At 38.9% G+C, this 24,311-nt stretch overlaps 1 protein-coding gene across 3 annotated transcripts in view; it reads right to left on the bottom strand.

Moving 5' to 3' along the window:
- Window positions 1-7,182: 7,182 nt before the first annotated feature.
- Window positions 7,183-24,311, bottom strand: part of PLXDC2 (plexin domain containing 2) — a 786,648-nt gene continuing 769,519 nt past the window's right edge. For all 3 annotated transcript variants that reach the window (XM_073229113.1, XM_073229114.1, XM_073229115.1), the window contains one exon: window positions 7,183-16,908. In XM_073229113.1, the coding sequence (XP_073085214.1) occupies window positions 16,792-16,908 (117 nt within the window). In that variant the 3' untranslated portion in view covers window positions 7,183-16,791. The remainder of the gene's footprint in view (window positions 16,909-24,311) is intronic.

Here is a 24,311-nt window from a genome sequence, read left to right on the forward strand (position 1 = left end):
ATTCCTTGATCTCTATTTTGATTTGTTCATTGATCCATTGATTATTTAGAAGCATGTTGTTAAGCCTCCATGTGTTTGTGAGCCTTCTTGTTTTCTTTGTAGAATTTATTTCTAGTTTTATACCTTTGTGGTCTGAAAAATTGGTTGGTAGAATTTCAATATTTTGGAATTTACTGAGGTTCTTTTTGTGGTCTAGTATGTGGTCTATTCTGGAGAATGTTCCAGGTGCACTTGAGAAGAATGTATATCCTGTTGCTTTTGGATGTAGAGTTCTATAGATGTCTATTAGGTCCATCTGTTCTAGTGTGTTGTTCAGTGCCTGTGTGTCCTTACTTATTTTCTGCCCAGTGGATCTATCCTTTGGGGTGAGTGGTGTGTTGAAGTTTCCTAAAATGAATGCATTGCAATCTATTTCCCTCTTTAGTTCTGTTAGTATTTGTTTCACAAATGCTGGTGCTCCTGTATTGGGTGCATATATATTTAGAATGGTTATATCCTCTTGTTGGACTGAGCCCTTTATCATTATGTAGTTTCCTTCTTTATCTCTTGTTACTTTCTTTGTTTTGAAGTCTATTTTGTCTGATATTAGTACTGCAACCCCTGCTTTCTTCTCACTGTTGTTTGCCTGAAATATGTTTTTCCATCCCTTGACTTTTAGTCTGTGCATATCTTTGGGTTTGAGGTGAGTTTCTTGTAAGCGGCATATAGATGGGTCTTCCTTTTTTATCCATTCTATTACTCTGTGTCTTTTGATTGGTGCATTAAGTCCATTTACATTTAGGGTGACTATTGAGAGATATGTACTTATTGCCATTTTAGGCTTTAGGTTCGTGCTTACCAAAGGTTCAAGGTTGGCTTTTTTAGTATCTTACTGCTTAACTTAGCTCGCTTATTGAGCTGTTATATACACTGTCTGGAGATTCTTTTCTTCTCTCCTTTCTTATTCCTCCTCTTCCATTCTTCATATGTTGTGTGTTTTTTTCTGTGCTTTTTCTAGGAGTGCTCCCATCTAGAGCAGTCCCTGTAAGATGTCCTGCTGAGGTGGTTTGTGGGAAGCAAATTCCCTCCGCTTTTGCTTGTCTGGGAATTGTTAATCCTGCCATCATATTTAAATGATAGTCGTGCTGGATACAGTATCCTTGGTTCAAGGCCCTTCTGTTTCATTGCATTAAATATATCATGCCATTCTCTGCTGGCCTGTAGGATTTCTGTCGAGAAGTCTGATGTTAGCCTGATGGGCTTTCCTTTGTAGGTGACCTTTTTCTCTCTAGCTGCCTTTAAAACTCTTTCCTTGTTCTTGATCCTTGCCATTTTAATTATTATGTGTCTTGGTGTTGTCCTCGTTGTATCCTTTCTGTTGGGGGTTCTGTGTATTTCCGTGGTCTGTTCGATTATTTCCTCCCCCAGTTTGGGGAAGTTTTCAGCAATTATTTCTTCAAAGAGACTTTCTATCCCTTTTCCTCTTTCTTCTTCTTCTGGTACACCTATAATACAAATATTATTTCATTTGGACTGGTCACATAGTTCTCTTAGTGTTGTTTCGTTCTTGGAGATCCTTTTATCTCTCTCTATGTCAGCTTCTATGCGTTCCTGTTCTCTGGTTTCTATTCCTTCAATGGCTTCTTGCATCTTAGCCATTCTGCTTATAAATCCTTCCAGGGTTTGTTTCACTTCTGTGATCTCCTTCCTGACATCTGTGATCTCCCTCCGGACTTCATCCCATTGCTCTTGCATTTTTCTCTGCATCTCATCGCATTGCTCTTGCATTTTTTTCTGCATGTCTGTCAGCATGTTCATGATATTTATTTTAAAATCTTTTTCAGGAAGACTGGTTAGGTCTATCTCCTTCTCAGGTGTTGTCTCTGTGATCTTTGTCTGCCTGTAGTTTTGCCTTTTCATGGTGATAGTGATAGTTTGCAGAGATGGTACGAGTGACAGCTGGAAGGGCTTTCGTTCTTGTTGGTTTGTGGCCTTCCTCTCCTGGGAGAATAGCGACCTCTAGTGGCTTATTCTTCACAGCTGTGCGCAGACAGGACTTCTGCTACCTGCCCATTTGCTATGGAGTTTATCTCCACTGTTGCTGTGGGCGTGGCCTGGCTGGCGCTGCTCCTCCAAAATGGAGGAGCCCCATTGGTGGAGGAGCAGCCGGGAGGCTATTTATCTCTGTAAAGGGCCTCTGTGCTCCCTGTTGTCCAGGGGGTTAGAGTGCCCAGAGATCCCCAGAATCCCTGCCTCTGTGCTAAGTGTCCTGTCCTGCCCCTTTAAGACTTCCAAAAAGCACTCTCCAAACCAACACAACAGCAACAACGAAAGAGAAAAAAAAATTTAAATAGATAATTAAGAAAAAGAAAGGGAAAAACGCACGATTTTCTTTGTTCTCAGGTGCCGGTCTCAGGCACCTGCTCACCGGTCTTGCTGCCCTGTTTCCGTATTATTGGGGTACCTGTCCCTTTAAGGCTTCCAAAAAGCACTCGCCAAAAAAAGAGAGAAAAAAGAAACTGCTCCTGTTTCTTTGTCCTCTGGCATCGGCCTCAATCACCCGCTCACCGGTCCTGCCGCCGGGAGCCGGGGGGAGGGGCGCTCGGGTCCCGCCGGGCCAAGGCTTGTATCTTAATGCCTTCATGAGGCGCTGGGTTCTTGCAGGTGTGGATGTGATCTGGATGTTGTCCTGTGTCCGCTGGTCTCTATTTTAGGAAGAGTTGTCATATATTTTGATAGATATATGTGGTTTTGGGAGGAGATTTCAGCTGCTCTACTCATCCCGCCATCCTGGCTCTGCCTCCCCTTGCGTTTTATTTTAGGGGCCTAAATATGTGGCGACTATGATATGGGAACGAGAAGAAATAGTCATAATAGGACAGAGCCAGACTTGGGCAATTGTGTCCAGAAAGGTCTCCCTGCTTTCTCCCTGCTATCCATCCATTACTCTGCCTACTGGGTGACCTTTCAAACATAGTTTGTGTTAGATGGCCCTCTGCTTCAAAACCTTCAGTGCACCCACTACTATGAAGATCTGCTCTGAAGTCCTACAGTCTTCATCAAGAGCTTTAACTTTCTGGCCTCTGCCTCCTCTCCAGCCATCATCTCTGCCCCAGCCAGTCTGTCTGTTTATAGCCATAGCCCTGATAGGTCTGTGCCTGTCCCCTGGTGGAGACCTGGGCCCCTGTCAAGACCAAGTTCAAATATCATTTGTTCTATGGAAGCTCTCCCAACCCTTTCCACACGGAACTCTCTCTTCCTCTGTGGCTGCAGTGTACTGTGCAACTACTTCTATCCTGGGGCCCAGGATACTTGATTTGTTACTTTTGTTTAAATGTTTGTCGCCTCCACGGCACTGTAGGCTAACTGAAAGAAGCAAGGAGCTTGTCTTTTTCGTTTTTATAGCCCTGGAGTGCAACACACTGCATAGACAGATTAGACATTTAATAAATATTTGTTAAACAAAGTAAAGGGAAAAAAATCCCAACTCCATGTCAGCAGGCTCTGATTTTGTGAGAAGACCTGGTTTCCAAATTTATACGAGATACATCCACAGCTAGTTTAAAAGATGTAGGATTGTCATTGGCATTTTTTTCCCTTTTAACATTTCCACTGCATGATTTAAAGAAATGGCATGTGTGCTCTTTAGATTCAAGATGGTGGTGTGAGAGGTGAGACAGAGAACTCCTCCCAAAACCACCGACAGTACAAAAATATAATTAATCCAATGAACCCTAAAACAGCAACAGGAAAGAAGGCTGCACCAGACTGCATACAGACCTCACAAACAGCAGACTTCAAGAAACAGGGTAATGTACTAAAGCCTTGATCCGGTGGGACCCAGGCCCTTCCCCCACCCCAGCTCATGGGCAGGAGGAAGAGAGAGCTGGGAGTGTGTGGAAGCCTGGGACTGCTGAACACCTAACCCTGGAGCTCTGCTTTGCAAGCAGAAACCTACATTGTTTGGTGCTCTGGAGGACGGGGAGCTGGGACAGGCAGAGTGCTTGAGAGACAGATTCTGGCCATTGTGGAGGACAGGCTCCACACCCAGCCACTCTGGGATAAAGGAAATGCAGGCGGTTTGGGCTGCTAAAGGGGTGGGGTTTGCATGGAGCTTGCTGCGCGGGAGAAAGGATAGGAGGACAAGGTTGTCTGGGTGTGCTCTGCCCAGCAGATTGGGAACTTTGAGGAGCTTCAGGTGCTCCATCCCCTTGGCTGACTACTCAGCTCCGAGGCCCCCCATTGTGATACATGCAGCCTGCTGCGCCTTCCTCCTGGCTTGATGGCACCAGCTCACAAACTGGAAATCACTGCACTGACATCAGGCCAGTCAGAGGGAGGCCCTGCCTACAACAGCTAGAGACACAAAGCACAGAGGCCTACACCTGTGCGCTCAGCCCACTGGCTCTGATAATGGAGACAGGCACCACAGACAGGAATCAGGAAACAGTTCCTTTCTCCTCCCAGGTACCAGCTCCGTTCCCTTACAACACCCAACCTCACTCTACTGGCTGAGCAGCTCCAGAGACTGGAGCTTCTGGGCACTAGTGGGCACCACACAGAAATATATAATGTCAAAAAGAACATGGTTCAGACCAAAATCTCACAAACCCCAGAAAAAGGGTCAAATGAAACTGAACTCACCAATCTGCCTGAAAGAGAGTTCAAAATAAAAGTCATAAACATCTTTATGGAGGTACAGGAAAATATTCAAGAACTCAGAAACAAACTTAAGATGGAGATTCAATCATTAAGAAATTCTATATCTGAAATGAAACATACAATGGAGGGATTTAAAAGCAGATTAGATGTAGTAGAAGAGACAGTAAATGGAATAGAAACTAGAGAAGAGGAATACAAAGAAGCTGAGGCACAGGGAGAAAAAGAATCTCTAAGAACGAAATATTGAGAGAACTGTGTGACCAATCCAAACGGAACAATATTTGATTTATAGGGATACCAGAAGAAGAAGAGAGAGAAAAGGGATAGAAAGTGTCATTGAGAAGGTAATTGATGAAAACTTTCCCAATCTGGGGAAGGAGATATTTTCTTAGGCCATGGAGATGCAAAGATGTCCCAACACAAGGGACCCAAGGAAGACAACATCAAGACATATAATAATTAAAATGGCAAAGATCAAGGATAAAGACAGACTTTTAAAAGCAGCTAAAGGGAGGAAAAAGATCATGTACAAAGGAAAACCTATCAGGATATCATCAGATTTCTCAGCAGAAACCTTACAGGCCAGAAGGGGGTGGCATGATATATTTAATGCAATGAAGCAGAAGGGCCTTGAACCAAGAATACACTACCCAGCCAGGTTATCATTTAAGTTTGAAGGAGGGATTAAACAATTTTCAGATAAGGAAAAGCTGAGAGAATTTACCTCCCACAAACCACCTCTACAGTGAGTTTTGGAGGGACTCCCATAGATGGAAGTATTCCTAAGGCTACATAGATGTCACCCAAGGGATAGACAAAAAGTGCAGTATATGACTCATAACATACAAAGAATGGAGGAGGAAGAAAAAGGAGGGAAAAAAAGAATCTTTAGGTTGTGTTTGTAATAGCATATGAAGTGAGTTAAATTAGACTGTTAGTAAGGGAATACCCTAGAACCTTTGGTAACCATGAATCTGAAGTCTGCAATGGCAATAAGTACATACCTATCGATAATCACCCTAAATGCAAATGGTCTGAATGTACTAACCAAAAGATGTAGAGTCACTGAATGGATAAAAAAAACAAGACCCAACTATATGCTGCCTACAGGAGACTCACTTCAAACCCGAAGACATACACAGACTGAAAGTAAAGGGATGGAAAAAGATTTTTCATGCAACTAATATGGAGAAAAAAAGCAGGAGTTGCAGTACTTGTATCAGACAAAATACACTTCAAAACAAAGAAATTAACAAGAGACAAAGAAGGATATTACATAATGATAAAGGGATTGGTCCAACAAGAGGATATAATTATTATAAATATCTATGCACCCAACACAGGATCACCTACATATGTGAAACAAATACTAACAGAATTAAAGAGGGAAATAGAATGCAATGCATTCATTTTAGGAAAATTCAACCCACCACTCACTACAAAGGCCAGATCAACCAGACAGAAAATAAATAAATAGACAGAGGCACTGAACAATGTAGTAGAACAGATGGACCTAATGGACATCTACAGGACACTCCATCCAAAAGCAACAGGATACACATGCTTCTCAAGTGCACATGGAACATTTTCAAGAATAGATCATATACTAGGCCACAAAAGAGCCTCAGTAAATTCCAAAAGATTGAAATTGTACCAACCAGTTTCTCAGACCACAAAGATATGAATCTAGAAATAAATTACACAAAGGAAATGAAAAAGCCCACAAACCATGGAGGCTTAGTAACATGCTCCTAAATAATGGATCAATGACCAAATAAAAACAGATATCAAGCAAAATATGGAGACAAATGACAACAATAAAAGATCCATACAGAAGTAAGATTTTAAAAATCATTACTGTGTTGCACAGAGCAATTGCTCCAGAAATACCACTGATTGGAATTTCCGACAGGTTTCCACACTTACTTTCTGGTCCTGGGTTCAGGCCCATGCATACCTGGTGCTGTTAAAAGGACAGTCCAAGAGTGGTTGATAAAGAAACAGGGGAGAATATTTGGAATTCAAAACATCTCACATCATTCTACATGAATTAGCTGAGGCACATATCCAAATACCCCTGAGAAATAGGTACAATCATTTCCAGTTTGGGGAAAGGAGTTGGGTAATGAGAACCTCCAGTAACTCATTTAGAAGGCCACTGGAGTTCATGAACCAAGACTGGGACAGAGGGAAGAGCTGTCCTGTGACTTACTCCAGCTCTAGGTCTTAAGCTGGCAGCTAAAATCCCACCTGGCTGATACAGAGGACCTCCAAATCAGGCTCTGTGGGGTGGGGGTGGGGACCAGGTCTGCACTCTGCAGTGTGCTGTGACATTGTAGATCCTTTGTTTTTTACAGCTCACTTTACTTCGTATCAGTCCCCACACTAGGGCAGGTTTCAAAGCAAGAGGATTTTTTATGATGTCATTAGCTTGTGGCTCTGGATACTGCACAGAGATTTTCTTCTATGACAGGTAAAATATTTCAACAATTAATGGTGGAAAGGAAATGACTATATGTTGAAAGACGAGGGTGAAACTACTTAAGAAATTAAAACAAAATGATCATTTATTGTTTTTAATATGTAGTCAAATATGACAGCAGTATTACACAAATTGCTCCCTTCTTCCCTTCTATACCCCAATTTTGTTGACTTCACTTGAAAGTGGAAAACACATGATTTAATTCTGAAAATAACAATCAACAGATAGAACACAAATAACATTGGGTCGCCACCAGCTTCCAGACCTTTAGAGATGAATTGTGTCACTATGGCAGTCAACACACTGGCTTTCTTACAAAATTATTACTAGGAAAAAAAATAAAGATTTCCCACATACTGTAAGCAGAACCAGAAGGATTGCAGAAAAACTGGATTTAAGAAGCTGTGTGCAGAAAACATTAAGGAGTTATTGCGATCATAATGATCTCCAGGTGAAAGATAGGTGGCAAATTAATGGCTGTAAGGGAAATACATTCAAACTTAGCTAATTAATCTTACAGTGAAAATAATCACAAAGCTTGCAGGAGTATATAGCATCTGAATTACTGAAATTAATGGATTTCAATAAAGGACACACCTCTTCTGCTATCAGACACCATTAGTGCAAATCCATTTACAATCCTATTTACATTTGCAGGTTCAGGTAAATCAAGCATGAGGTCACCATGGAGTATGAGGACGTTATTCTATCATGAAAGAACGTGGCCTTGGAATGTTTCATTGATATGGCAAAGGAAATAGGAATGATGGCCAGAGGACTGGAATGAATTCAGAAAGCTTAGTTTTCCAAGCACTGTTTTAAATGGAGTTTTGGAAAACTTCTGCAGAAGTAACCTTCACCTGGACGGCACATCCTCCATCTGACTCACAGGGCTTTGGAAAACAGTGAGAAACAAACACAGTGTGCTCTGCTCACCCCTCTGGCTGGCCCATTGATTGGGGCTGACCGGGTTTAGAGGGTCACATTTTCCTCCACTGTTCTCTTTAGGAGCACCACAGTGAGCTCTGTGATTCTGACAAAGGGTACAATTATACCCACTTCGAAATGCATTTACAAATATTCTGTGAGCTGGTGCAACTGGCATAAAACACAGACAGCCCCCGGGGTGCCCGATTTCTTCTCCTTTCACACTTCGACATTTCAAATGACTACAAGCAGAATTACCAGAAACAGTAGTAAATTCCTGGCATTGGAAGTTCCCATGATCCCAGCTGGCATGCAAAAAAGGCTGTCTCTTTTTTCCCCCTGAAAATAATGTACTTCCCAGGCACTGTCCAAATGCCTCAAATGAGACAAATGAGAGATTTGTTTTGACCAACCTATGAAAAGACTTTTTCCTTCTCAGCTAGGGCTCTGAGATTTGATTACAATATATACAAGATGTCTGTGTCTAAAGAAACTTAATTCACTTCCTTAAAATTTTAACATTTTTTAGCAAGGGAAGCTCTGATTTCACTTGATGGTGTTTTCAGAGTAGCTTGGTGGAGGACACTTAACTGAGTTTTTATTTCCCTGCTATAAATATGACAGTCTGAGTATGTGTTTGCTCAAACCACCTTTACAATGGTTGCTTAGACTTGATCACAATGTCTGGACACTAGCACTTGAGTCCACGTCCTGAGACAAACTTCCCAGACATCCAGCTATGGGCCCACAACTCAAAGGTGCCCTTTCTTTTCTTGTCTTCAGGAAAATGCTTTTCATTTTTAATATACTTTATTGCCTGTGTGGGGTCATCTGTCTCATGGTCCCTGGTATAAGGAAACCAAGGACATGCCTTGTGAACCAGAGGGAGATGAACAGAGTCTCATGCTGCTCATTACCTGACCAAAAGTAACCCAGTTCCAGAGAGCAAGGAACTGTGATTTTAGTAAGGATTGGTGCCCTAGGAGAGGTACAGGTGAACGCTGGCTGAGTTTTAGGTTAACTGGGGACATCCTTTACGTTCTGTGTGTCACATGTTTATTAGCATGACTTACAGGCTCTGTGCCTCAGTGTCTGAATGTCTGAATGACCTAAATTTGAGCTGATCCTCATTGAATATTTATTTGCACACTACTCTGAAGAGGTTGAAAAATCTGCATATTTTGATCTTGATTTTTTCCATGAACCATCTCCATCCACCCACTTCTATGTGCTCTCACCACAGCAAACTTCTAAACTTAGTTTCAAGCATTGAATCTGTCCAATAGGCAGAAAAGGTTTGTAGCTACATGATCAGTAAGTGATACTTTGGACGTCAATATGTGTTTTTCGTAGTGCTAGGGAAAAGAGAGACTGTTTTTAAAAATCAACACTCTAGCGGGGAAGGAGAGAAGTCACTGAGATTTTTCAACCAGAATGAAAATGAATATAACATTGTCTGCCAAGTTAAAATGTTTTTGCTTTACTCCATTAGTAGAGCTTTTTTTTTTAGTAATTCTCAAATATTAGGATGTTTTAGAAATTAGAAAAATGAGTACCAGCATACAATTTGCATTAATTTTGTCCAGCCTTTTATTCTGGATTTAAAGCAAGATAGTATTTCAGAATCAGAGTGATCTAGAAATTCACTTATAATAAATTTTGAGCATTTTATTTTTCCAGACATTTGGGCATTCAAAATAAATGTATTATTTAGAAACCAATGATGATGTCGTTTATAAACTTGTTATGGAGATAGATTTAAGAAATTATGTAATTCTACTTGAGTAAGTATCATCTTACTTCTTTCTGAAAGCACTGGGCACTTGATGGTTTCAGTTATGTCAGACATAATTAGCCAGATGTGTTATAATTTAAGTTGAAATTAGAAGATCAACTTAGTCAAAACGTCAAAGAAATACCATATTGTCTGACGTAACAATTGCAGTATAGAAAATTATATACACACTTGATGATCCCCTAGGTTAGAGTTTTCTGATTTCCATGATTGTCGTATGAGAGCTCATGCTGGGTGTGCTTGTCAATATTCTATCGTCAGATTTGTAATCAAGCTTTCTAGTTGTGTACCCACAGTAGCAAATTGTAGTAAATAATTATGAATGCTTTCAAAGTCTGGGCTGGTCTGTTAGCAAAGGAATAAAGGAAGGCCTGATATTCCAGTTGGGGATTTGTTATTTCTAGGAATATTCTTAAGAGATTGTCTGTTTAACATCACCAAGTTTTCCAAGTGGTGCAAACTAGATACAGTACAAACTGACCTGGTTCAGTTACCCATAGGAAATCAATGACCCTACAGGAAAACTGATATAAGGCACATCAAATCAGTAAAACTTTGGCTTGACAGATTTAAATATTCCAACAATGAAATTTCCAACTTTTGATTACTTGGGACAGCCAAGTGGGTTTTTTTCCCTCAAAGAGGGACAATAAAAAATGAATACCAGAAAGAGAAAGCTCATCCAGATATACTTAAAATTAGATGTACCAAACTCCAACTTTGATGCATATTTTGAAGGCAAAAGTGAAGGAACAAGATTTGCAGATGTCTGAAATGACCAAGAGAAAACAAACTCAAAGTCTGAAGCAGTGAAGTTGTATGACTGCGAGCGCCCACACAGAAGCGAACTCACAGCAGCGGCTGCTACAGTGCAAAGGACACCAAACAGCTTTTTCTGTCTAGCTGTAAGTTAATTCCCAGGGTTGCAGAGATGACCAATCTTCAGATCTTTAATCTGTGAAACTAATGGGGAAATAGGTAAGGACGATGTTGGGTTGTGGTTGAACTAGTGCCTTCAATGGTGCCTTCTAACTCAAGAGTTTATGATTCCACAGCTTATTGTGAATATAAACCTCTCTATGGTGAAGATTAAGGACAAGAGACAGAGAAATGTTTCTCTTTTTTTTCTCCTGATATATTTTGCTCACTAGATAATCCAGTAGTTTTTATATTCCCACCCCAGGGGACATTTGGCAATGCCTGGAGCCATCTTTAGTTGCCACAGCTGGTGCGTATGTGTGGTGCATATGCACTAATGTCACTTGGTCAATACAAGCCCTGGAAGCTGCCAAATGCCCTACAAAGCACAGAACTATGCCCCCCCAACACCCACTTCCCTTGCACAAAGAATTACGGAGCCCAAAATGTCGATAGTGCTGAGGCTGAGGAAACCTGAGACAGTCTAGTGAATAACATAAACACTCATGCATACCTAAAGTGCAAATGCTTCTTTGATACACTGGTGTTGCTGGAATACCTTAAAACTATGATGTTGGTAATTCAAACAGTCACATCAGAAATACTGGAGCAAGAAGGTAAACTATTATATTTGGTCAGAAAGAATTCAAGTGACCTGGAAAGCCCTCCTGGGTCTGGGACAACTTTGGATGGGTAACTTTCCTTCTCATAAATGGAATTAATAGATCATTTGTAATAGAGCAAATAGTATAGATGTGCAATGAGGTATCATTTTTCAGATACATCCTTCAGGCAAATATTTGATAGTTCCTTATCTAAGTAGAATAGAAACTAGGAATTGGGAATTAGATAGAGTGATATTGATCCTACCTACTTGCAAGGTTGTGCTTGAGGATCTTTTTACTTTACAGTTAACAGTTGACATGCCTGATTTCTCACTATTTGCATATATTTCTATGTGTCACAAGATCTAGCATAGGAACTGGGTTCCAGTAGGTGCTCAGTAGTATTAAGTGAACCAAGCAGTTGAGCGACTGAACACATAAAGGGATGAATCAAAGTGCTCTATAAAACGTAAAGTGCTTTACAAAACAAGGTAGTGTGAATATATAATAGTGAATGCCACAGGTCTCATAATACTTGATCAGAAAACCTTCTTAGGGAAAAAATGTTCAAATCATTTAAAAAGAAAATAAAAATTGTGATCACACACGCTGTAGGAAAATATGCCATGAAGATTATTAGTTTTCAGGTACATTTGGGAAGAAATGAAACAAAGGCAGAACAATTTTAAATGATGAAGGTAACTAGTATTGTTAACTTAGATGGCCCCAGGTGGGGTGAGGAAAGGGACATACAAAACCAAATCAAGTATTAGCTACAAATGGAATCATTAGTTGTTATAAAAATGGCACCATTCTTAAGAAGGCATCATAATAGAGCAAGATTGGTCCAATGCTCCAGATTATTGGACTGAGCAGATAGTTGATACAGCAGATAAAGTCAGCCTTTAGATGGACTGTGCCTCCTAAATTGCTTGGTTGGCCTTTATGGTTAATGAAGGAGTGCAAGCAAGGAGAGTTGGAACAAAAAAAAATTACCAGTTAGGAGTTTAAAGTTCAAGACCCAGTTCTGACACTGGCAAAATTACTACATCTCTCTGGACCTCTTATTTTCTGATCTGCAAAATGAAGAGGTTGGGTGAGATGGCCTCCCATGATCCTGGTGCACGGATGCCGATGCCAAAGGGTGCGGGTGGTTAAGTAAAAGCAAGAGCAGTCTTTGGGAACTAGTAAGCCTGTTGTAATAAAATAGAAAAGTGCCTGAAGACATACAATACCAGATTACATTTCACAGGAGGAAGAACCATAATCACAGGATCTATTGTTCAGTTAGTCTGATTTAAATAATAATTTCTTATCATGGAATGGATTCTAGCAAAACTTTTTCTCAAATGGCAATAGCTGCCAGGGCATTACCAAATTTATATTCCCCCCGAAGAGGAAATAACTTAAGAATTTTTTCTCCACACCTAGTAAATTATACTAATCTGAGAATATATATTATCTGAATATTAGTATAATTTAAAGTGATTGAACTCCTTTTACATTGGTTACATTTGCAAATTTTTACATTTGAAATTAAATTCCACATATTTTAATACTTGAATGTGACAGCTCCTTACATTTGTGTTACAGGGATAAAATAAATAGCGAAAATTATTTGTGTTTGATGTATTTCCTTCTAAAGAGAAGCCTGCTGGACAGATCCTGGGCCTTCCTTTGCTGTGAAGAGTAAACTAGGGAATCCACAGAAACTACATAATAAAGAACTAAGCCTACATAATTAAAAACTAAGCGATTTGAAGAATGCACACAAGGGACTTTGTCATGAGAGGAGAGACAGCTGAAACAGATGTCACATAGAGGAAATGGTAAGATGGGAAAAAAGGAATTTAAGCAATTTTGCTGTGAGTTTTGAATGTATTCTCCTTTGGCATTTTCTCAAGAAATGTATTGATTTGATAGCTTTTGAATGCTTTTAGGATTGATGGACTCTTCTTCCTCTGAATGAAAATTTGTGCTGGTACTGGTCCTGTAGATGTGCTTTATATGGGTTCCACTGACATAAGTTTCTAAGTCTGCACAATTGTACACATAGTCAATCTGAATAATAATCTTTAAGGAAGACAGGACAAAACCATTTTTATATTCTCAAATTGTAATGTGGATAGGTGGGGGTGAAAGTGAATTTCTGAAGACAGCATAGCGGAGACTCGAGGCTGTGTCTGCTGATACTGTTTTCATTACTCCATGCTGCCTCACTGAGATAAAAAACACGTTGATATGCTCAAGAACTACCAAATCTTCTCTTTTTCTTCCTCCCCCTTTTGCTTGAAGAAGAGGGAATCAAAGGGAAAGACCTCTTCTGCACTGTGTAATAGTTCTCTGTGATGATGGGGATGTTCTGGGTTGTCCCAGATGGAAGCCCCAAGCTGCAGGTGGCTGTCTGCAATTGAAATGTGGCTTGTGTGACTGAAGAATTGAATTTTTATTTTTGTTTGGTTTTAATTAATATAAATTCAAATTTGGCTAATGGATATAATACTGCACAACACAGGTCTAGAACCTACATTTGAGAGAGATCAGAAAATGCCCTAGGTATCTCAAACTAAAATAATAATTGGGGGTGAGTTGTACTTTATTATTTATCTTTGGTTTCCTATTTGTCAGCATATCTTGAAGTCCAAACCTTTCATAAACAAACCACCTTTGTGGTCAATGCCATTTGTTGGCTTAAGATATTTTTCTTGACTTTTAATAGCTTTACCTAATCACTGAATATTATTTTTACAAATAATTAAGATGAAATAACTAACTTCCTCTGTAATATCACTTAGCTGATTTCTCTGTTATGTGTTCCTTTGCTATTCTTAATTTTTAAAATTGTTATGGTTATTCTCTATGTTCATAGTATATTAAGTAATGCACAGATGTACCCTTTCTAATACATAATATATATAAAGTCCAAAACATCAGCATCTGCTCTGAATTTCCAGAAACTGTGTTTGCTCTTCTTTCGTAGTAAATGGATGCCAAGAACCAGAAGTATATAAAAGAATGAAAGTTTCATGAAAAAATGGATTCTGCCAGCCTTTCCCTTTCCCACTAAAAGATTCATAGACAATAGAAACTTCTTACCACCTTTAACTCCTACTTGTGTTAAAAAGTTTTCCCATAACTCAGCAGCCTTTTTACTTCCAAAATTTTTCTCATATTCCTCCAATGCTTTAGTTCACTGAACAGTGTTTTATGTTTTTTTACAGAATTGTCAATTCTTTTGAAGATGGAAGATGAGCTCTGAAGGGAATAAAGAAAACATTACTATTTCAAAGAACTGTGTAAGGAGTTGGACATATATGAGGGTTTACATACTGTCAATCAACAGCTAAAGCCATGCGTACAATAAAAGCTAGTGCAATGAGCACCACCTTATCCTAAAAGGAATCGTCCATGCGGTCCTTATGTCTGTAGAATACCAGTTGCACCAGTTACACTGGCAAGTCATTTGGTTATTGCTGTCTGACTAAACCTACTCCACAAGAAGTAGGTAGGGATATCTCATATAAACTGAATGTAGCTACAGCAGAGAGACTGTCATCACATCCTTCAACCACCTTTTCAATTTTTTGCAATTATTAACTAAGTGTGTTAGGAAAAAAATTATCAACCTCACCAGGTACTTAAAAATGTAAAAGCAAAATATACGTGATGAAAAATGGAATGAGTTTACATCAGACAAATGTGAAGAAAAAATAGAGTGCTCTGTTAGTGGACTGATGTCGTTTAGTGTAGACACTGTGTACAGATGCTGTTAGTAAAGTGCGTGTATGAGACATCTCTGCTCCCTGGTACCTGAATCTGCAAATGGGGGACACTGTACCCTGCAAGAACAAGCAGCTTCTCAGCACATGATGTAAGTTTCATGGGTCAAGATGTTGATGAAGTTGTACACACAGTACCTGTATTTAAACCTTAGGAGCTCAGTATACATATTAACCACTTTCCTCCTGGAGAGAGGCCTTTTCTTTCTTTATTCTTGGGGAAGTTTTGAAATTGGATTGTGAGTACATGGCAGATGACAGATTCACATAAGGACCTTTCTGCATCTGCCTTATTTAGCCAGGGAAGGAAGGGGTTGATATGAACAAAAGTGGCTCAAATAGGCAGGAAAGCAACTGGTGCTGCAACTAAGTGAGCCACTTTTGCTGAGTGACATAAAAAATATTCTAATATTAAGGATTATTTTACAACTCTATGGAAGTATGCAGCATTGCATCCTGCATTTGTTTTGTCTTGATGACAAAATGCACTCTCATAGTCACAAGAGCCTGCCTTGTGTTAGTTATAAACAAAAATATATTTATATATATATTTATGTAACTACTATGTGCTTTAAAGAAAATTACTGTATGATTCAGCAGAGTCCTTTCGTTCTTTTGATTGCCAGGGATATGCTGACTGAATGGCTTCTCAGACAGGAATTGACAATGATATGGGCCTTTAGTACTGAAACGGTCAGAAATTAAAGAAAAAAAAAACAGAAAAAACCCTCTTCTGTTTAGAATCCCTTAACATTTTTGCTTCAAAAATGATTAAGGAACTTTGTATAGTTCCCTTTTGTTTCCTTCAGCCAGGAGCAACTGTGGCTTCATAGGACTTCACAGTTGGGAAATGGAGGCAAAGCTTCTTAAAACAAATCATGTGTTTTATTCTGAGGTGGGAGAATCAAAAACCTCACTCGCCATTCCCTCTTTCTTAATCCTTAGCGCAAAGTTTGGTGATTCTATCACAGTTCAGGGAAAGGGCACTCATAAACCCAGAAGATGGAGGCATGGTTTGAACCTCCTGTACAGATAAAAGACCCATCCTGTAAAGTAAGAAACTTGCTGCAACAAGTGGATCTAGACCCAAAAAACAAAATCCTTTTGCCCCACATCTGATGAAAAGACAGAAAATCTCTTATTTTGTGTTTGCTTTTGCTCCCGCATGAGTTACTTTTCTTAGCAATCTTGAAACATTCATCATTGCTCTTTTGAGTGAAAGGGCTCAGGCTTTGAAACACAGTTATCTTTGAGACATCAGAGATAATATCTGAGCCAAAGGTAGTAGATCCCTTATGAACTAAAGCTTTATTTTTTTTTCTTGATCGCTTTGCAACCCTGCACCTAAGCCAACAGCGTTGTAATCTTGCCATACTTCTGATCAGTCCACAGGAGATGTTCGGAGTGAACTTTAGATGTCATTCCACTAGGGAATCCTATATTCAGTGGTAAGTGGTCTCTTGTATAAATCTAGTGTTTCTTTTACCCTTCCTGGGCTAGGGTTGTCCAGAAATCTTGTCTCCTTTGGGCTACAGCAGCTTAGGGCTCCTTTGTGTGTGTGTGTTTGTTTGTCTGAAAGGTATAGGCAAAATTTTAGTCTTAACACCTGTAAGCCAGCACTGGTGCTGTTCCGTTCTAGAAATTTTAGCACTGCTCTGATACAATAAAACCTTCTTTCTCTCCAACTGGTTCAACTTCTGCATAGGCAGGATGGCCAGAACCTCTTCGAAACTTCATTGCAGGCCATCTGCTTGGGCGTCTCTAAAACAGAAAATGCAAAAATAATGAACATCAGGGTGATGGTAATATCATAATAAAAAAATAGTTGCCAGATATTTCAGATTGACTTCTGAATTCGATTCAGTAACACATTAAATCATCTCTTACTATGGCACAGTTGGAATTTTATGGGCTCAAAGCCCCATGCTTTTGCAGCTCTGTTATGGCACTATAGGCACCTCTCGGGTGGGTTATTGCCATGCCTGCCCGCATAGGACTGAGAGGCACAGTTTATGCCTCATGCATACTTATGTCTAAAAGATTTTTTTAGTGTCCAGATATAACTAGGCAAAAAGGGACTGTAGTAAGAACCATGTCTTCTTAACATATAGCTATCAGACGCTTCCTCCTCTCTCTAAGTTAATAATATCACTTCATTTTATTTACTAATTCACTCAAAAACATAAGGCCATGAAATTCTGCACAGTTTTTAAAAGTGGACTTCAATTTAGGTACCAGACTTCCTAGTAAATAAACTAAAAGAACAATCACTTAATATCTTAAGAAAGTATTATTAAACTGAGACTTTCGATCTGTAACTTTTTGTGCTTGAAAATTAACAAATGTCATGCCCCCAAACCACAGAGGGCGTGGGCGATCTGGAGCCTGTGCACATGTAGTCACTCGTCCTAAAATACAGGTTATTTGTGTTGGCAAAAGGAGAGCATTTCTCACCAGCACTTTGTCTATCAAACAAATCTGTGATTTACAAACAGAAGTGATGAAATGAATTAAATTACAGCAACAAGACACTAAAATGCATTTCACCGCCACAGTGACACTAGAAACTATTACTCCATTTATCAGAGTGACTGCAGTTTTGGAGTAAATAAGACAATAAATATTGAAGGAAGTTTATTTCTTTCTGAAGAATTTTTATGTGAAAAGTGTTAAATACCAACTTAGTTATACTGGCATTTGGCAGCTTTCTAGATTTGCCATTGACATTCCACCGTCAATGATTAATGGCTGTAGAAGAGTTTTCATACTAGGTAGGAATGTGTATTCACTCTATATTCTGGAAAAATACCAATCAAGGTAATTACATTCTGCCTATTAATAATATTATGTACTGTCTATATACCATTATGTGGTTAGAATACTTTATATTTATTAGCTGATTAAGTCCCATGAAGTAAGTGAAACTGAATTATCCTTATTTTCCAAAAGAAGAAATTAAAAGTAAGAGAGGGCTAAATAGCAAAATAGTATGCTTATGTTGGAGCTAAAAATGTTCATCAATGGAAATATGCTAAGCATATGTAGGGAGATGGACAATGTCACTCATGGTCACTCCTGTTTGTGGGAAAAGGCCAGTATGCCATGCTCACTGCCTGTAACCCTGCCTCTGGTTTCAGTTACTTCACAGCTGGGCTTCTGGAGGCACACTTGGTCTACTCCTTCTCTGAGTCAAGCAGCACCATAAACCTTTGCTCTGAATCTCCACCTTTCCAAGGCCCACTTGACCTGGGTCCACCTGGCCAGTATAGCACTATGACCTCACACTGATTTACAACCCAGTATGTAAAGACACGATGACTATTCAAAAGAAGCACAGATTATGAACAAGAAGGCAAGAGACAACAGGAGCTGGTGAAGATGTGGTGAAAGGGAACCCTTATACACTGTTGGTGGGAATGTAAATTAGTCTAACCACTATGGAACACAACATGGAGGTTCTTCAAAAATTTAAAAATAGATTTACTATATGACCCAGCAATTCCACTACAGGGTATATACACAACGGAAATGAAAAGAGGAGTTTGATGACACATTTAGATTTCCATATTTATCACAGCATTATCACAATAGCTAAGACAGTGAAACAGATAACAAACAGATCAAATAGATAAAAAAGATGGATTATTCTTTGGAGTAATGGAATATTATTCAGCCATGAGAAAGGAGAAATGGACCTTGAGCACATTATGCTATGTGAGATATGTCAGAGACTAACAATACTGTATGATTTCACTTACATATAAAATCTAAAAGAGTCAAACCAGTAAAAAAAACTAAAAAAAAACTTAACTAAAATGATGGTTACCAGGGAATGGAGGTAAGGGGATAAGATTAATAGTTAAAAAGGGCACAAACTTGTAATGAGTATTAAGTAATCCATAGAGATCAAATATATAGTTTATTGAATATAGAGAATAATATTGTACAAATGTGATAAATATTGCAATGGCAACTATGTTACAATACATAAATGTTGCAAAGTAACACACTGTATACCTTAAATTTATACACTGCTACATGTCAAATTTATCCAATAAACAAAAATTTTTTAAATGAGGAAGAACACTGATGATGAGAATGTTGATGATGCTTGTGAAAGATAAATTTTACTAAGCTCTTAACTGTATTTCATGCTTTGTACTTTGTGATTTATATACATGATCTCATTTAACACAGCACAGACAACTCAATCACTTACAAAGTGCACAGACATGTATAGCTAGCAACTGGCAAAGCCAAGATTTAAAATGAGATCTATCTACTTCCAGGCTTAATTTTCCTAACTATACAAACTAGTTCTTCACAGTCAGTGGTTTGTGTATAACTCATCTGAAATTTGTGTATATGGTTCTATTTTTATTTCAGTCTTAAAAATATAACATCACCAATAACTTCAGTATCCTGTTAGTAAGTCAGAATTACTAAATTGATAAATCTGTCTTAGGTGAAAAGATGGTAGAATTATTGATAATGTTGATCATGTATTCTGTGAGCTCATCAAAGAGGTCCTCCAGAAAGTATGAAAATGCTGGACAGCAAAGCTTCCTTTGTTAACACAGTATAAACTTATTTTCTCAATTAATTACATATCCTTAAAGAAAATTTTTCTTGGTTTATTGTACTCATTGTAGAAAAAAAAGAAATTCCCCAACAAGATTTAACATCCCTAGAGTTCCTATCACTCACACACAATTTGGTTCAACTAAATTGAAGTATATCACTTACATGCATTTCTAGGAACATTAAATCATTGCACATACTGTTTTACAACCCCTTTTTTTCCACTTCAGCACACACTGAAAAAAATTATGAACTATTCTTCTACAAAATTATTTTAAATGTAGAATGCTACATACAACTCAATCATGATTTATATAGTTAATTTGGTTTTGAGGTTTTCCAAAGTTTTTGACAATATAAATAATGCTACAGTGAATATCTTTCCTGCTATCCTGATGAGAGTATCTCTGACTAGTTCCTTTTATAAAGTTTCAGAAGTGGAATTATTAGGCCCAAGAGAATGCACAAATTATTTACTAAACACTTGAAATGCCTAGTATGGTGCTAAATGCTATATTGAAGAGCATTTGACCAAAGGAAGGTATAGAACATAGTTTCCATTTGGGAGGGGAAAGGGATTTTCAATGTAGGTTGGAAAGGTGAGAAAGAGACAGTGAGCTAAGATATAATGTAGATTTCAAATAAATATTTTAAAGATGAACAAAACAGAATAGGGTACAATCCAGCTACAAAATTATTCAAGACTACTATTTGTGAAAAATTGAAGCCCTATGTGTTTATAGCTTCTGATTAGATGAAAAGAAAGGGCATTTCTCATAATAATATATTAAAATTTATAATAAAATCTAAGAAATATCCTGTAAAGGGGATTAAAAAAATCTTGGTCTGATTCTACACTCTTTTAGACTCCTTGATATTTCAATCTTAGCCCTAAAGAGGCAAAAGAGTAGTAACTTTACCAAAATTCTGCTTTCTTCCTGGTATGCATCCACATATCACAAATCAATTATATATCTTAAATAAATGGTTTCTCTAGACCTTTATTCCTTTGTCTATAAAATAATATCTTAAGATCTGTCTTCTAAAATTATAGGATCCTTTTACCTGCTTGTCTGACATAACTGACTTGAACTTTGGGAGAAAAAAATGATTAAAAAAACTCTTCCACGTTGTAGTCCTTCTGACCATTCTTACTCCTGAGGTTCTCCACTAACTTATAGGATTCCAAGTTGAAGGGAAATTAATTCTAATTGAAATTGCTTTTCTATGTCAATCTGCAGTTGTTCAGAGATTTCCTTATAAATGCAAACAGTGGGGGCAGTTTTGTTAAGCAGGAAAATACATGAGTGGGGTGGAAAGAGAAAAAAGGCCAGAAAAGTCCACTAAAAAGACCCAGAATTAATCAATAAAAGCTCAAAAATCCAGGAGCAACTTGGCCTGGAATGTTTGAATATTCCCCAGATAAAGAAGGGTACCTCAGCACAGCCCATGTCTTTATTGTGTTAATCATGCAGACCCAGCTTATTTTTTAACTTTACCTATATGCTGTTTTTTTTCCTCCTCCAGCCCTAATCAAGTAGTTTGCAACCAAGGCAACTAATTTAGTTGCAGGCCTCCCTGTGAACAATATAGTAAAGACAGGAAGGATTCTATCTTAAAGATTGCATTTTAATACCCAGGAAGTTGAGAAGTAAGATTCTTAAGTCAGCTAACAGACAATAACTCAGCCCATCTTGGGGGCTGGGCAGGCGGTCTTGTTTGATATGCTCCTAGGCCAAGACTGCCTGGTATCCCAGGGAGAAATCAGAGCAGGAAGTTCCTTGTGTTAAGTTAACTCTAAATATTCAAAGAACACTTAACAGGTCTGTATCCTCAGGCCTTAGTCACATTCCTAAAAAATCTTTGAACAGGGGAACCCCCCAACCTTTTGGGGCACTCCTCTGACCAAGGTTGCCCATACTTTCTAAGTGTATAAACTTTTAATCTTAAACTCTCTCTCTCCAACCTTTCAGGGGGCCTCTCCTTGCTTAGGTGGCCTGTACTTTTTCTCTCTTTAAGTAACTTTAAATAAAACTTTTATTCTGCTTCACTACTGTGTTGCAGCGGGGCAAGGACCCAGGAAAATACACAACACTCCTTCAACAGTTTTATGGCTTTAACTGAATGACTGAATATTTAGTTCTCAGAACAATATTTAATGTTGGCACTGTAACTGAAATATACATATATATACATACACAGAATGTGTCATCCATCCAGGGGCCGGGGGGTGTCTAGAAAGCTGAGCATCAAGTCTGGCTCTGCCACAAAGTGTGATGGGCCACAACCTGTCATTTATACTTCTTTCTCAAGGCTTAGCCATGTCCAAATCTGTGTTCTTTTTACAATGGCTAATTCAGATTCTTAGAGAAACTGATAAGGGCCACAAGGTCACTTGCTAACAGAGCAGGATGTATGCTGAAAATTGAAAAATTCAAACCAGACTGTAATGTTAATTCATTACAGAGATTCAGGATGTAATGCTTTAAAACATTACTGAGTGTAATGCATGGGTGATCTCTAATTTCATTTCTGAGAATTATTTATGTGATTAATCACATTCAGAAGTAAATGCTTATATTGACATGGTGGCACTGGGATTGGGGGAGGAGCTGTGCAAACAGGTACTCTCCCTAATTACTCCTTCAGAACTATTAATTAACAGTCATTCAGGTCTGTCTCAATGGTCTGTGGCAAGATAATGAACTGAAATATCCACAAACAAACATGCAGGTTACCCTCAGTTAGCAGTGTACACAAACTTGCGGCTGGAGACCTCTTCAAGCTCAGAGAGCAAAGCAGGTGGTGCTTTCTGTGGGCTAGATGAGCCTTTGAAAGGAAGTTCCAGGCATGAATGTGAAAGAAAAGGGGCTACTTTTGAAATTCAAGAACCAGCTAAGAGACACCTGGGGTGCATGACGGCACTTGACAAGTAGTTGTCCTAAATTTCTGGGGTTTTGTGGTGCTTTCTTCAGTGAGCAGCGGGGAAGTGGAGCGAGCTAGGATCACAAGGCTTGGACAGCACCCAGTCCTGTCCCTTCTAAGCACAGGACTTAGGCAAAGTCACACATTTTCTCTGTTTCTTTGTTTCCCCACTTGGAAAATGAACTAGAATAGTGTTTTTCACATTTCTTTTCTTTTCTTTTTTAATTAGAAAAATTTAAGCCACAGACCCTTTGTTCCAATGAAATTTCACCTGGGAGCCCAAACAGGACCACACTTCTTCATTGAGATGGAGACATCCCTGCTTACATGCCCCCCAGAGCCCTGAGGGAGCCTAGCGATCCCATACCTTCTCAGGGCATGGTTTTGGAAATGAAGGGACAAAATTTGTGATTCTCAAACTTGACTGTGCATACAGATCTCAAAGGATCTGGTCAAAACGCAGATGCTGATTCAGCAGGCCCTGGGGGAGGCTTGGACCTCGGCCTCTCTAACAAGGTCCAGGGGATGTTGATGTCGCCGGTCCACACAGCACACTTGGAATAGCAAGGCTTCTGAGTCTCTGCAGCCTCTTCAACAGGCGCCAGCACTCTTTAAAGGTGGGCGGGAGAAAAACTAGTGAACCTTGCTTCCTTGTGTCTCCAGCAGACCTTCCTGGGAAGTTAATGTGTGTTCATACAACTGGCTCAACCTCCCCATATTTAGTTTTGATATAGTTTGAATGTCTAGGGGAGGGAATTTTTTCTTTTTCCTACTTACAAATTATACTCTATCTTCCTTATTTTACATTGAATATTATTTCTACACAAATTATATTAGGTTATAAATCTGGGTTGCCAGATTTAGCAAATAAAAAATACAGGATATCAGTTAAGTTTGCATTTCATATAAACAATGAGTAATGAGGTTTTTCTTTTAAACTGCACTTCATGGGACATTATTATGGTAAAAAAGTTACTCATTTTCTATTTGAAATTCAAATTTAACTCTGTGTCTTGTATTTTATTTGGCAACCATATGCCATACTGACCTTCCTGCCGGCCTGAATTCCATGGCTGGCCACTTTGACCTACTTAATCTCTGTTCCCTCATCTAACAATCAATCTGGGATAAGTTCTCTGTCCCCCTTACTAACTCTCAACTATATTTTTCTGTTCCAGACCCTAAGAAGTCCCAACCACCTCAGAAAAAAAATCACATATTCAGATTGGCTCAGCCCAAAAGGAACACTCATTCCATGAGGAAGCCTGCCATTCATCTTCTCATGTTAAACTCCTATGTTAACACTCCAACTCATCCCATCCTATGCTCTCCTCCCCAATCTTGTACTTCATCTCCCATTTTGCCTGAGATGATTAAGCCATTACAAGGATGCTAACTCCTTCCTCTCTTTTCGTTAATGCCTCGTATCTACTCATCTGTGTTGCAGATCTCATTGATTTTCCTACTCAGTCCTGTCTCTACTAAGAAGTCATGGCACCTCTCTCTCCTTCCCCAGCCCCTTAGAACACTCCTTCTCTTGTTTCTTTACCTGATGCCTATGCTCAACATCAAAGAAGTCCTCTATTTGGTGGTGTTTCTTTGAATCCTCAGTACTGTATCTCTCTCCAATGACTGAACCTGCTGCCTTCACATTACAA

This window comes from Manis javanica, chromosome 2 (assembly GCF_040802235.1).
Source record: "Manis javanica isolate MJ-LG chromosome 2, MJ_LKY, whole genome shotgun sequence".
NCBI classification, from domain to species: Eukaryota; Metazoa; Chordata; class Mammalia; order Pholidota; family Manidae; genus Manis; species Manis javanica.